This window comes from Silurus aristotelis (assembly GCF_946808225.1).
Source record: "Silurus aristotelis genome assembly, chromosome: 8".
Classification (NCBI taxonomy): domain Eukaryota; kingdom Metazoa; phylum Chordata; class Actinopteri; order Siluriformes; family Siluridae; genus Silurus; species Silurus aristotelis.
Window position 1 is genome coordinate 4,742,364 of NC_139581.1, and position 15,285 is coordinate 4,757,648.

A 15,285-nucleotide genomic window follows, 5' to 3' on the forward strand; every position below is an offset into this window, starting at 1 on the left:
GTATAGTGGAAAAGTGCTCAATGAACAGAAACAAGCATGTCACCTTTTCAAACGATGCATAGTTCCTGAGTTCCTCACAAGCCAAGCGGAGATACAGTGGACTCACAGCTCCCTTCTTCATCAGCAGAGTCTGGAGCTGTAGATACACAAGTGTCAGTATACACAAACACACACACACACACATCATGACACCACATACCTTAATGTACTTGTATTTATATAGAAAGTCATATCAGACCTGGTTATTAAACGCAGAGTCGCTCAGTTTCTTCCCGTACACGCTCAGCTCCTTCTGGACGATCTCTCTCCGGTCCGGCAGCATTAACGGCCCCAGCGGAAACAACATGCAGCTTTTGTTTTTGCTTATAATGCTGCGGAGCGGCGAGTCTAAAGACATGCTCAGGACCAGGCATACACCCTGAGAAATGATGAGATATATTTTAGTGTGTAATATTGCGTTAAATACATATTTTTAATGTACAAATATCTGATGAATTCATATTTAACATTCAGGGAAGGAGTCTCCAGTGTCAGTGCTTTGTAGCAGTCAGAGGTAAAGCTGCCTTCAGGACAGAGGAGTTACATTGTGGTTTCTTGGTTATATGACCTCCTATGAACTTTAAATAAAAGGTCACTGTCCACAAATTGCTGTGGTTCCCCTTTAATTGGAGACCACTGTGTATTAACAGCCTAAAGATCCACAAAGCTACTGAGCAAATCCTAAACTCTGAGGATGGATTTGGACTTTAATTAATATCGTAATAAAATCAGGTAAATCAACAATGATGAACGTGTAATGAATAGAGAGTCGGTGCTGAGGATGAAGTTCCCCGTTTGACTCTGGTTCCTCTAAAGGTTTCTTCCTCATGATATCTCAAGGGGTTTTTTCCTTGCCACAGTCACCACTGGCTCACTCATTAGGGATAAACCTACAATTATAAGTAATAAACCTATAAGCATTAAACTAAAAATTTAATTTGAATGAATTGAATTGAGTGTAAAATTTATCTAAATGTTGGCATGCTATAGGAAAGTACAAATCCAGCTGTTCATTGTTTTATTATATCCGCATAAAATCCTTAAATAATATTTTCCCTTACCTTAGGAATGCGTTGTGGGATCCATTCAGAAACTCTTTGCCCGCGGGCATCGTGCACCAGGTCCGCTCCATCGATGAGTAACGCCAGGGATCGGCCTTTCTTCACCTCCTTCAGGTGTGTGAGTAACTCGGACAGCAGATCCCTGTTCATACACACCACATAATGTAAATAGTGTGTAGTTATTTTTCATCCCACTTCCAGATTCTACAAAATGGAAAATACTGACAAAGGCAAACCGCACATCCTCCTCATGTGTAAGTAAATGTCACTTCACCTGTAAGGTGTGTTAGAAGGAAGCTCCTCCTCCTGCTGCTTCCTCTTTTTCAGCCACTGGACCAAGCAGCGTAGGAGGGGCTCAACCCCAGAAGCTGATTGGCTTGCGGCTGTGGAATAGGATATGACATCACACATGGGCACTTTCTTTATCTTGTCTGGAGTTTGTAGTTTGTGAGCCAACGCAGCCTAAACGAGAGAGAGAGAGAGAAAGAGACCTGACTGTGTCTGTGTTTCTATCAGTCACCGTACGCAATAAATAAAACGTAATCTGTTACCATTAAAGTCGTTTTGCCGACCCCGGCTCCGCCCTCTACCAGCAGAACGCCGCCTTTCCTCTGACATTCCTCGATTTTGTCTTTTGCTTTTGAAAGTAGCTTCGCTCTGCCGCAAAACTGCCGGCGCTGGGCGTCCTGGTGGACTTCCTGTTCTGTAATCTCCGCCGTCAGATCCGCCTCGTCTGATTCCTGAGCATCAGAGAAAAGAAAAAACATGAACACTGAAGATGGTAAAATAGTGGCCGCCGTCTGATCATACAGCTGCTCATTTTGAGTGAAAGGAGACCTGGCCTCTGTGTCCACTAATTTTAATTAAGGAGGTGTGGCCTGTGTGTCTTAATTTTAGTGAATGAGGCATAGCTTCTGTGTCTAATTTCAGTCTAGGAGGCGTGGCTTGTGTGTGTCTTAATTTAAGGGAAGGAGGTTTGGCCCCTGGGTTTGTTCATTTTAGTGAAGGAGGTGTGGCCCCTGGGTTTGTTCATTTTAGTGAAGGAGGTGTGGCCCCTGCGTTTGTTCATTTTATTTAGGGCCCGTGTCCTGTAACTGTCACACTGATAAAGAGGTGTGGACTCTGTGTCTGTTAATTTTAATTAAGAAAGTATTATAGCTAAACTATTTATATGAAACATATTTCCATCTTTTATCAATCACTTGTATTGCTGTGAATTAATTAAAAAGTTAAATGTTTTTTATTTATTTTGATGCCTGACCTCCACAAAAAGCTTCTGTATGGCAGACCACAGATCCTCAGTCACAGCCTTCGCAAAATCTTCCAGAGCCTTCACGTACGCTTTTCCGTCTACGACTCCGCCCCACTCACATGGGTAACTGCACATACAGAGGAAAGAAGCTCATTTACATAAAACATCATTCCCAACATAGAACTTTTAATCAGTCTCTAATAATAACTAATAATAACTCCTAAAGCAGGAATATTCCTGTCTGACTTTTGCCCTTATTTAATATGAATACATTTATCTTCTACACTTACTTATAATAATGGTGTCTTTGAGACTGAAATTTAAATGAGAATACATTTATATTTTATTAATGCACTAATCAGAATATATCGTACACTACTCACTTTCGCGACACTCTGAAATCTTTGTTTCTGATCCATTCCTTCAGTTTATCCATTTTTGCTGCAGTTTCGTCGGATTCAGCTGCAAAGTCGCCTCTCCAAACTTCAGGCACTGAGCTAAACAAACATTTATGAACAAAGAAGAGCTTTTTAATCTAACAACAATAAAAACAAGTGACCAGAAAACAATCAGAGCAAGAGATGTACTCTGTACTGAACTCTGAACTGTATTAATTACAGTGAATTGGGCGTCGCCTCAGTGTCTAATAATTACACTGAAGTGGGCATCACCTCAGTGTGTATTAATTACAGTGAAGTGGGCGTCACCTCAGTGTGTATTAATTACAGTGAAGTGGGCGTCGCCTCAGTGTGTATTGATTACAGTAAAGTGGGCGTCACCTCAGTGTGTATTAATTACAGTGAAGTGGGCGTCGCCTCAGTGTGTATTGATTACAGTGAAGTGGGCGTCGCCTCAGTGTCTATTGATTACAGTGAAGTGGGCGTCACCTCAATGGCTATTGATTACAGTGAAGTGGGCGTCACCTCAGTGTCTATAAATTACAGTAAAGTGGGCATTACCTCAGTGTCTATAAATTACAGTAAAGTGGGCATTACCTCAGTGTCTATAAATTACAGTGAAGTGGACATCACCTTAGTGTGTATTAATTACCCTAAAGTGGGCATCACCTCAGTATCTATTAATTACAGTGAAGTGGGCGTCGCCTCAGTGTCTATAAATTACAGTGAAGTGGGCGTCACCTCAGTGTCTATAAATTACAGTGAAGTGGGCGTCACCTCAGTGTCTATTAATTTCAGTGAAGTGGGCGTCACCCCAGTGTCTATTAATTACAGTGAAGTGGGCATCACCTCAGTGTCTATAAATTACAGTGAAGTGGGCATCACCTCAGCGTCTATTAATAACAGTGAAGTGGGCATCACCTCAGTGTCTATTAATAACAGTGAAGTGGGCATCACCTCAGTGTCTATTAATTAGAGTGAAGTGGGCATCACCTCAGTGTCTATTAATTACAGTTAAGTGGGCATAGCCTCAGTGTCTATTAATTACAGTGAAGTGGGCATCGCCTCAGTGTCTATTAATTACAGTGAAGTGGGCATCACCTCAGTGTCTATTAATTACAGTGAAGTGTGCATCGCCTCAGTGTCTATTAATTACAGTGAAGTGGGCATCGCCTCAGTGTCTATTAATTACAGTGAAGTGGGCATCGCCTCAGTGTCTATAAATTACAGTGAAGTGGGCATCACCTCAGTGTCTATTAATAACAGTGAAGTGGGCATCACCTCAGTGTCTATTAATTACAGTGAAGTGGGCATCACCTCAGTGTCTATTAATTACAGTGAAGTGGGCATCGCCTCAGTGTGTATTGATTACAGTAAAGTGGGCGTCACCTCAGTGTGTATTAATTACAGTGAAGTGGGCGTCGCCTCAGTGTGTATTAATTACAGTGAAGTGGGCGTCGCCTCAGTGTCTATTGATTACAGTGAAGTGGGCGTCACCTCAATGGCTATTAATTACAGTGAAGTGGGCGTCACCTCAGTGTCTATAAATTACAGTAAAGTGGGCATTACCTCAGTGTCTATAAATTACAGTAAAGTGGGCATTACCTCAGTGTCTATAAATTACAGTGAAGTGGACATCACCTTAGTGTGTATTAATTACCCTAAAGTGGGCATCACCTCAGTATCTATTAATTACAGTGAAGTGGGCGTCGCCTCAGTGTCTATAAATTACAGTGAAGTGGGCATCACCTCAGTGTCTATTAATTTCAGTGAAGTGGGCGTCACCCCAGTGTCTATTAATTACAGTGAAGTGGGCATCACCTCAGTGTCTATAAATTACAGTGAAGTGGGCATCACCTCAGTGTCTATTAATAACAGTGAAGTGGGCATCACCTCAGTGTCTATTAATTAGAGTGAAGTGGGCATCACCTCAGTGTCTATTAATTAGAGTGAAGTGGGCATCACCTCAGTGTCTATTAATTACAGTTAAGTGGGCATAGCCTCAGTGTCTATTAATTACAGTGAAGTGGGCATCGCCTCAGTGTCTATTAATTACAGTGAAGTGGGCATCACCTCAGTGTCTATTAATTACAGTGAAGTGGGCATCACCTCAGTGTCTATTAATTACAGTGAAGTGGGCATCGCCTCAGTGTCTATTAATTACAGTGAAGTGGGCATCGCCTCAGTGTCTATTAATTACAGTGAAGTGGGCATCGCCTCAGTGTCTATTAATTACAGTGAAGTGGGCATCGCCTCAGTGTCTATTAATTACAGTGAAGTGGGCATCGCCTCAGTGTCTATAAATTACAGTGAAGTGGGCATCGCCTCAGTGTCTATTAATAACAGTGAAGTGGGCATCACCTCAGTGTCTATTAATTACAGTGAAGTGGGCATCGCCTCAGTGTCTATTAATTACAGTGAAGTGGGCATCGCCTCAGTGTCTATTAATTACAGTGAAGTGGGCGTCGCCTCAGTGTCTATTAATTACAGTGAAGTGGGCATCGCCTCAGTGTCTATTAATTACAGTGAAGTGGGCATCGCCTCAGTGTCTATTAATTACAGTGAAGTGGGCATCGCCTCAGTGTCTATTAATTACAGTGAAGTGGGCATCGCCTCAGTGTCTATTAATTACAGTGAAGTGGGCATCGCATCAGTGTCTATTAATTACAGTGAAGTGGGCGTCGCCTCAGTGTCTATTAATTACAGTGAAGTGGGCATCGCATCAGTGTCTATTAATTACAGTGAAGTGGGCATCGCATCAGTGTCTATAAATTACAGTGAAGTGGGCGTCGCCTCAGTGTCTATTAATTACAGTGAAGTGAGCATCACCTCAGTGTCTATTAATTACAGTGAAGTGGGCGTCGCCTCAGTGTCTATTAATTACAGTGAAGTGGGCATCACCTCAGTGTCTATAAATTACAGTGAAGTGGGCGTCACCTCAGTGTCTATTGATTACAGTGAAGTGGGCCTCTGTCTGTTAATTATATTTACTACGGTGTGACCTCTGTGTGTGTTAATTACAGTTAAACCATGAAACAAAGTTCTGTTTCTGGTGAGGGTTAGAAGGTTAGCAGATTAAACTGTGAGTCTTTACCTGAGAAACTGAGGAGATCTGAAGTAGAAGAACATGCGGCTGTGAGCCGATTCAGGAAACACGGCCTGAAACTGACGAATCTCCATCTCTGTGACCGACAAACCGGCAGAAGCCGACTTCAGCTGACACACAGAAATATATCAAGCTATAAATCTTTTCCTACATCAAATTAATAATAAAAAAAAATAAAATCTCTTCATTATTAGTCTTTTAAAACCATGAACATTCTTTACTATTTATTCACCGTATGTTAAACGTCATATCTGTTTATGCATAAGTATATAGGTTAATAAAAATTTTAAGAAATTAATAAAGAAAAATACTTCAGGAGGCACTACTAAAAGTTATAAAAGAAAGAAAGAAAGAAAGAAAGAAAGAAAGAAAGAAAGAAAGAAAGAAAGAAAGAAAGAAAGAAAGAAAGAAAGAAAGAAAGAAAGAAAGAAAGAAAGAAAGAAAGAAAGAAAGAAAGAAAGAAATACTTAAGGAGGCTTAACAGAAAGTTATGAAAGAATATAAAAAAAAATAAAAGAAAAGGAAAAAGAAAGGCTTCAGAAAGCATTACAGAATTATGAAACGATGTATTGTTCAGTTGTTACCCAGCTGTACTGAGGCAGGTCAGGCAGCGAGGGCCGAGGCGGCACCAGGCCGTATCTCTCTCCCAGAATTCCCAGCAGCACTTGGGAGCGACAGACCTCCTGGAGGCAGATCTCGGCAGCACGTGCTGATTCGGCCTCGGTCACGCCCCAGCGCAGGTCCACTTCCTGCAGCTGGAGGCAGAAGGGAGCCGCTCGCCGGCGTAACTCCGGGAAAACACTGCGCACCAGGACGTCTCGTTCACCGTGCATGTCTCTGAACGTAGACGAGATGAAGACACGCACGCTGCGCCACCTGACACCAGGAACACAGAGACGTCATGCCGGTGATGTTTTACTGGCCCAGGATCTGTAATTAACTTTCTACTAAATATAAACTAAATATCCATCAGTGATCAGGTCATGACCTCAACAACCATGGAACTGTAATAAATTGACCTGCTGTGCTGAGGATGAGGATGGGTTCACTTTGGAGTCTGGTTCTCCTCAGGGTTTTTTCCTCATATCATCTCAGGTAAAAAAAAATTTTTACTTGCCACTGAACTCATAGAGAATTTTTTACGTAATGCTGCTTTGGGACAATGTCCCTTGTTAAAAAAGACTATACTAATTAATGTGAATTGAAATGATTATCTGAAAAAAAAAAAAAAAAGCTTTCTACATATATCTTCTCCATCTTGTTTTTGTGAAATTTTCTAAAATAAAACTGTAAAACGTATGATTTTGTATGCAAAGAAATGATTGAAAAACATTGAAAAACTAAAATGATTAAAAAAATTTTTTTATTGTAGTATGAATTAATAAATAAAGTCATGAGGTTATAACCCCCCAAAAAATATTAGAGCGGGGTTATTTTTCGAGAAAATAAAGAATTTAAAAGTATTTATTTCCTTTTTTCCACTTTTCTCCCTTTTTTCCTAGAAATAATTTTTAAAGATTATTTTTTATTAGATTTTCTTTTCTATATGTTCCCTTGTTTCTTTAACTACTCTTTCATTTTACTTTACATCTTCTTGTGTGAATATAAAACATTTATTTAAAACCTTACCATTTATCTTCATCTGCTTTTTCAATTTGTTTAAATTTTTTATTTAATAGTCTTATGCACATTTTCCTTCTTTTTTTTTCATTTTTCACATACATATTTTTATGACCTCACTGGAGGGGAAAAAAAATCCTCTCTTCTTTGGTCCTTTTTTATGCAGAATTCTTATAATTATTTTTTGTCACAAAACTAACACATTTAATAACTGACCTTTTTTCCAAAACACCACATACGTATTAATTTATTGTTAATAATGTTGATTGTGACGGTACCTGAGTTTAGGAACAGCAGGCAGGGGCATGATGTCAGCGGCTCTTTCCTGTTTTGCAGAAGATCCTGTTGGAGGAGGAATCTTGTGCAGTTTGTCCATTTGCTCCACGTGATCCAAAAGTCTGGAGGAACCAAACTCGGAAATAAACCTGCAGGAAAATTATTAATTAACTTTGTGTTTCCTTATACCCCAAAATATTTGGATTGTGTTTTCTCTCAATAATAAAAACCTTCATTTAAAAACTGAATGTTGTGTTCACTTGTGTTATCTTTTACTAATATTTAAATTAGTTTGATGATCTGAAACATTAAAGTGTGACAAACATGGCAAAAATTGAGAAATCAGGAAATCACACCACTGTAAATATATATATATATATATATATATATATATATATATATATATATATATATATATATATATATATTTATATATATATACATATATACATATATACATACACACACACACACACACACACACACACACACACACACACACACACACACACATACATACATACATACACACACACACACATAGGGGTGTGTGTGTGTGTGTGTGTGTGTGTGTGTGTGTGTGTGTGTGTGTGTGTAAAAGTATTTATAAATCTATATTTGTACATGTAGCATGCAATCATCATATATCATCAATATTATGCAGTATTACCTGAGGATTTGCTCACTGAAGCCGTCCAGGTGCAGTGTTTTAGGATCATCTGAGGAATCGATGTTAGCAATCCTGAACAAAAAATAAAATCAAGAAGAGAGACGAAAGTGAACACAAATACATCAACGGGATTGGACAGATAATAAGTCCTGAATTAAAAAAATAAATGATACGCATATAAAAAAAAATATGTATGTATGTTTGTTTCTATTTGTTATTGTCTTTCCAAATTTAAGATAAAATTCAATTGGGAAAAGGAGGTGGTCGTGAAGGTAAAAACAATCTCTGAAAAGAAGTAGTGAAGGAAATAAGGGAAATGTGTTTTACAAAAAAAGTACAAAAAAAAAACTGAAAAAAAAGTACAAAAAAAAAAAAGTTCAAGTTTAATACATTTTAAATAAAAATGGTTTTTTTTCAATGATTTCCTCTGTAGAATTATTTTATTCATTTTGTATGTTAAAAAGCATTTATTTATAACAATGAATAATATTTATTATAATAATATATATTAAAGAAGTAAAGTTTAGAAGGTTTACATAAAAAATAAAAACATAAGAAAATTGGTTTTGAATTAATGTTAAACTGATTATAACAGCTTATAGTTTTGCCAAACCAACCCCCCCCCCACCACCACCACCACCACCACTGCCCAACAAAAATTAAAATAAAAAATACAACTAAAAAATGTTTTTACAAAAGCTTGATTCCCAATCTGTTTGATAACAGATACAAATACAGACAAAAGAATTGTTTTACAGCCCGAAATTATAAAAAGAAGTGCTCTTTAGCTATAAAAAGTTTAAAATAAAATACAATAAATTCTAAATCTTATCACTAAGTTTGCTTTTTAAACATTCCATAACACATTTATTTCCCATTTGCTTCTATTAAAATCTTCACACTTCTGGGAAGATTTTTTCACTGAATTTTGGAGTGTGCTTATAGAGATTTGTGTGGAGATTTGTGTTCATTCAGCTTTATTAGTAAAGTCAGGTACTGATGTGGGTGAGGTGAGGAGGTCTGGGGTGCATTCAATGTTCACATTTAGCCCAAAAGGGTTCAGTAGGTTTGAGGTCAAAGCTCAATAGCAGAAGATCTTCCACTTCCAATACTTTTGCTCATATAGTGTATTTATTCTATGAGGTGCAAACAAAACAGAACTTACCTTTGATTGAGCAAAATGTTCACCAATAACGGTTTACGGATGCAGGCCTTCTGAAATCTTTTAACCGAAACCATGGCCAGTACATAATCAGACATGTAATCTGCCATAAAGATAATGTTATCCACCTAAAAAATAAAAAAATAGCGATGTAAATATGATATTAAAAAATAATTGCAGTAGATATCTCATGTACACTCATATATACGCTGAGTGGAGACCTTTGTTTTCTCTTCGAGAAGCTTGGAGAAGAAGTGGTCATAAAGCATCTTCTGAGGCAAATTTTTAAATTCCTGACAGAGAGAAAAGACACCAAGAGTCATCGAATGCAGAATTAACTCACACGTCCTTCCAGCCAATCAGAATCCACTATTCAGACATGGCATGGTATAATTATATACATATAATCCTAAATTAATAAAATGAAATCATTATTGGCAGTCTGGTCAAAAAAAAAATGAACAGAAAAGATGCAAAAATGTGTATATATTAAAAATAGACAGACACCTCAATCAGCTTGACCACTCTCCTCACGTTCTCCAAAAGCCCACCCGACTCAACCTGGATTTCCTGCAAACCTTCATTGTCTGCCAGGACGAACTGTGTGTGCTCGCTGCAGTAGCGGATCATCATAGCCAGGAGCAATGACACCTCCATCAACTAAAAAAACAGAACAAGTCATGTGATCTCTCTTCTCAACCTCATCATCATCTAAAATAATACGTGTTTGACTAAGAATTACATGAATCAGGGCAGCTGTCGAGTTAAATAGATGAGAGTGTCATGAGTTCAAATCCCAGCCACACCAATATGCCACTTCTGGGCCCCTGAGCAAGGCCCTTAACCCAATAGCTGCTCAGTTGTATGAATCAGATAAATCACTAAGGATGGAGTCTGCCAAACACCATACAAGTAAATGTGTTTTAGTCTATGCATAGCTTTGTGCTTTTGATGAGGTAATGCCTGTGGCCCATGGCATTACCTCCAGAACTGTTCTCCTTAGGTTTCCTTACCGATGGCGATAGGTTTGTGTTCTCCATGTTTTCATTTAAAGTCTCGGGAGGGAGGCAGAAATCAGCTCCTTTCACTCCATTAGTCGAAGTAAAGGACATGAAGAAGATGAGTGTGTGTCCTGACAAAGGAGGGATGTTGTGCTTGCAGGAGATCTGCACGGCTTTTTCCAAAGCCTCACCGTAACGCTGCAGCAGCTCCATACTGAGAATTTTTAGTCTGATCAAAACACAGAGAGAAGGGTTCATTTAATCTCCTAGCTCAAGTGAAGGGAAAATGGTATGTTACAGCATCCTATAGAGTTGTGGGAGGAACCATATACTGTAGATCTCCATATATTAGGGATTCGCATCGGTCCATCAGCATAAACGTTAACGGTGTGCCGCATCAATTAAAAAACATTTGTGCATCATATTCAAGTTGGCATTTGTAGCGCAATGTATTTAAGATAATTGCATGTGTGAAAAACCATTTATTTATATATAATTATTAGTAGTTGCGCTATCCTTCTATTATTTAAAAAGTGACCAAATAATTAGTGACCAATGTTTTATGTTTTATAATTTAAGTTTGTTCTCTCAGCACCACTGCTGCTACGTGAATATGACGTATCACAACGCTAGAGACCGAGGCGTGATCTGAGAGTGACATAGAATACAGATTAACATGGCAGAGGTAGAGCTGTGACCTCCTGCAGACACAACAGAAAAAGAACATCTGGTTTAATTTGATCTTTTTTTATTTATTTTTTTTAATGCGTTAAAAGTCAGAAGACACTCACAGTACAGACCAAAAGTTTGGACACACCTTCTCATTCAAAGAGTTTTCTTTATTTTCATGACTATGAAAATTGTAGAGTCACACTAAAGGCATCAAGGGCTATTTGACCAAGAAGGAGAGTGATGGGGTGCTGCGCCAGATGACCTGGCCTCCACAGTCACCGGACCTGAACCCAATCGAGATGGTTTAGGGGTGAGCTGGACCGCAGAGTGAAGGCAAAAGGGCCAACAAGTGCCAAGCATCTCTCGGGGAACTCCTTCAAGACTGTTGGAAGACCATTTCAGGTGACTACCTCTTGAAGCTCATCAAGAGAATGCCAAGAGTGTGCAAAGCAGTAATCAAAGCAAAAGGTGGCTACTTTGAAGAACCTAGAATATGACATTTTTCAGTTGTTTCACACTTTTTTGTTATGTATATAATTCCATATATAATTCCACGTGTTAATTCATAGTTTTGATGCCTTCAGTGTGAATCTACAATTTTCATAGTCATGCAAAAAAAGAAAACTCTTTGAATGAGAAGGTGTGTCCAAACTTTTGGTCTGTACTGTAAGTAAATTGATGATTTGATGTCTGTTTGAAAGAAAACAAACAAAAAAATGAAATTTTGAATCGCAGATCATCAAATTTTTTTCTGTACATCACATTGCATTGTGTTGAATGAAATCGTATCAGACTGTATCGTAATAGTTGTGTGAATCGAATGATATGTACGTTTAATATATCGAAGCCTGGTTATGCATCAAGATGCGAATACTTAGCCCATAGCGCCACCTTGAGGTCATTGATACAATTAACCTGTAGCAGTATAATCAGAAGAATCACTTCACTGACTGCAACATGTATTAAACAACAATTAAAAAAACAGATTTAATTCAGACCTGTTTTTCTGTTGCGTTCTGATATTTGAGTTGTAGACCCCACGTATGAACGGAATACAGAGTGTAGTACGTAGCCTCTGACGACTCGTCGTCAACCAGTCAATGTGTCTAAAGTTACTGCTCCTAGGGATCTTTCTCACAATCTTACGCAAGGCTTCCTTTTTGCTGGTCTTCACGTTCACACCACCACCGACTGAAACAGAACAAAGCACAGATATTATCCGAATGTGCTTTGGGAGACAAAGTGATGAAAATATGACTTTAAAAAAAAAGAAATAAAAAGAAATGTGGAGTGAAATTGTGCTAGAAATAAGAACTGAGTTGGCTAAGAGTACATTTAAATGCAGTGTAGGTGACTGGGCTGGAGATTTATTTATAATACAAAAATAAATTTTAAGTGTATTTATTTTTTATTAGAATTAATTTATTCTAAAATTAAAATGAGTGCCATTTTTTTGGGTCTGAATGTTTAAAAATATTGAAATAAAACAACAAAATTATAATCCTTTGGTTAGTTAACATACTGTATATTTTATAGAAATAAAAATAAATTAATAAACAGCGATTTGGCAATGATTTGATTAAAACCGTAACAGATTGATTGTTTCGTTCTTTCATCATTAATCATCACATTTAACAAAAAAATAAAAGTTTTGAAAGTTATTGCGTGTAAGAAATATTTAACTAATTATTATTACTGATTATATTACTAGATTAAAGCACATAATTGACCAAGGTATTAACAGTATAAAGGTGTGGCATGAGAATATATTTTATATATATATATATATTCTCATCCTCCCTGTTCCATTCAGTAAAAGTCTACAGTATATTAAGTGCACTTCAGGACATTTCCTGTACAATGAGATTGTACTTTTTACCTGATGAGCTCAGACTCAGGACGACTTTATACGCTGACAGGAAGCGGAAGGGGAACTGACGGCTCTGGATCACGGCGGACTGAAACCACACACACACACACACACACACACACACACCTCATTATTGTCTGTCAGAGAGAGAGAGATGAACTGGGAATACTGCATAAAAACAATCAATTATTAAAAGTGAACATTCAGAAAAGAGTGGGAAAAGTGGGGAAAGGGAGAGATATGAGAGGAATGAGAGGAGGAACACGAGAGAGAGAGAGAGAGAGAGAGAGAGAGAGAGAGAGAGAGAGAGAGAGAGAGGGAGAGAAAGAGGGGGAGAGAGAGAGAGAGGAATGAGAGAAAAGCAAAAAAAAGGAGGGTGCAAAGGAGAGAAAAAGGGAAAGCGAGAGGGAAGAGGAGAGAATGGGGAAAGGACAGAGGAAAGGACAGAGGAAGAAGAGAAAGAGGGAAGGAGAGAGAAGGAGAGAGGGAGGAGAGAGAGTGGGGAAAGGAAAAAGGGAAGTGATGAAAGAGGGATGGAGAGCGGGAATGAGAGAGAGTGGAAAGGGAGCGGGAAGGTGAGGGAGGGAAGGACAAAGAAAAAAATAAAAAGTGAATGAGAGAGGGAAGGAAGAACACGAGAGAGAGAGAGAGAGAGAGAGAGAGAGAGAGAGAGAGAAAGACAGAGAAAGACAGAGAAAGACAGAGAGAGAGAGGGAGGGATGGAGGGAGGAAGAGAAAAAGAGAAAGAGAGACCTTTGAGTTAAGTCGTTTGAGGATCTTGTCGTGGTGTTTGTTGCTGATGCCCTGCGTAATCATGTTTCTCAGGTTCCTCAGCATGGCCATGAAGGGCAGTGAATTATTATCTACAAACACACAGTGCATTTCAAATCAGGCCTGAAGTCTGGATTGGGATCAGGAAGTGATGATTCGTTTTCTGGAACAGCCGCTCTGACAGCAGTGAAGCTAAAGATCACATGTTTACATTAACACACACGTGGCATATTGTTCATTACTGTTTCAGCTCATTCACAGGGACGTGTATGGTGGATCCGTTACAGAATATAAATCTCTGATATTTCTGCTGTAACGTACGTGTAAAACAGGAACGAAGTGGTTCAGTATCAAACTGATAGGAAATGATGATATATAAGACGAATAATATAAAAAAGGTGGATTATTTAGACCTATGAGCTTCTCCCAGGTCTCTGCTTTGTTTCCTTCCTGACTCAGTCGCGTCTCCCACGTCTCCGGCTGCTTCAGTCTCATCCTCTGATTGGCTCTTTCACTCTGCCACACCCCACTGAGCCCACTGCGCCAAAACGCCCTCACATCTGTCGGGTACCTGTACACAAACACACTTTTTCTTAAATACATATACATTTTTTATTTTTATATATATATATACAGTGAGGAAAATAAGTATTTGAACACTCTGCTACTTTGCAAGTTCTCCCACTTAGAAATCATGGTGCATGTCCACTGTGAGAGACATAATCTAAAAAAAAAAAATCCAGAAATCACAATATATGGTTTTTAAACTATTTATTTGTATGATGCAGCTGCAAATAAGTATTTGAACACCTGAGAAAGTCCCTGTTAATATTTGGTACAATAGCCTTTGTTTGCAATTACAGAGGTCAAACGTTTCCTGTAGTTTTTCACCAGGTTTGCACACACTGCAGGAGGGATTTTGACCCACTCCTCCACACAGATCTTCTCTAGATCAGTCAGGTTTCTGGCCTGTCACTGAGAAACACGGAGTTTGAGCTCCCTCCAAAGATTCTCTATTGGGTTTAGGTCTGGAGACTGGCTAGGCCACGCCAGAACCTTGATATGCTTCTTACAGAGCCACTCCTTGGTTATCCTGGCTGTGTGCTTCGGGTCATTGTCATGTTGGAAGACCCAGCCTCGACCCATCTTCAATGCTCTAACTGAGGGAAGGAGGTTGTTCCCCAAAATCTCGCAATACATGGCCCCGGTCATCCTCTCCTTAATACAGTGCAGTCGCCCTGTCCCATGTGCAGAAAACACCCCCAAAGCATGATGCTACCACCCCCATGCTTCACAGTAGGGATGGTGTTCTTGGGATGGTACTCATCATTCTTCTTCCTCCAAAAAGGTTTAGTGGAATTATGACCCAAAAGTTCTATTTTGGTCT

At 38.8% G+C, this 15,285-nt stretch overlaps 1 protein-coding gene across 1 annotated transcript in view; it reads right to left on the reverse strand.

The window, feature by feature from the left end:
- Positions 1–15,285, reverse strand: part of LOC310729516 (telomerase protein component 1-like) — a 56,240-nt gene that overhangs the window by 27,238 nt on the left and 13,717 nt on the right. Inside the window, exons 9-27 of the mRNA XM_083547722.1 lie at positions 14,312–14,469; positions 13,881–13,990; positions 13,137–13,215; positions 12,256–12,448; positions 10,598–10,814; positions 10,092–10,244; positions 9,806–9,877; positions 9,588–9,712; positions 8,423–8,494; positions 7,755–7,901; positions 6,441–6,732; positions 5,845–5,966; positions 2,736–2,849; positions 2,362–2,479; positions 1,652–1,840; positions 1,375–1,562; positions 1,101–1,242; positions 239–418; positions 44–136 (exon numbers count right to left, since the gene is read on the reverse strand). Coding sequence (XP_083403848.1) covers positions 44–136; positions 239–418; positions 1,101–1,242; positions 1,375–1,562; positions 1,652–1,840; positions 2,362–2,479; positions 2,736–2,849; positions 5,845–5,966; positions 6,441–6,732; positions 7,755–7,901; positions 8,423–8,494; positions 9,588–9,712; positions 9,806–9,877; positions 10,092–10,244; positions 10,598–10,814; positions 12,256–12,448; positions 13,137–13,215; positions 13,881–13,990; positions 14,312–14,469 — 2,764 coding nt within the window. The remainder of the gene's footprint in view (positions 1–43; positions 137–238; positions 419–1,100; positions 1,243–1,374; positions 1,563–1,651; positions 1,841–2,361; positions 2,480–2,735; positions 2,850–5,844; positions 5,967–6,440; positions 6,733–7,754; positions 7,902–8,422; positions 8,495–9,587; positions 9,713–9,805; positions 9,878–10,091; positions 10,245–10,597; positions 10,815–12,255; positions 12,449–13,136; positions 13,216–13,880; positions 13,991–14,311; positions 14,470–15,285) is intronic.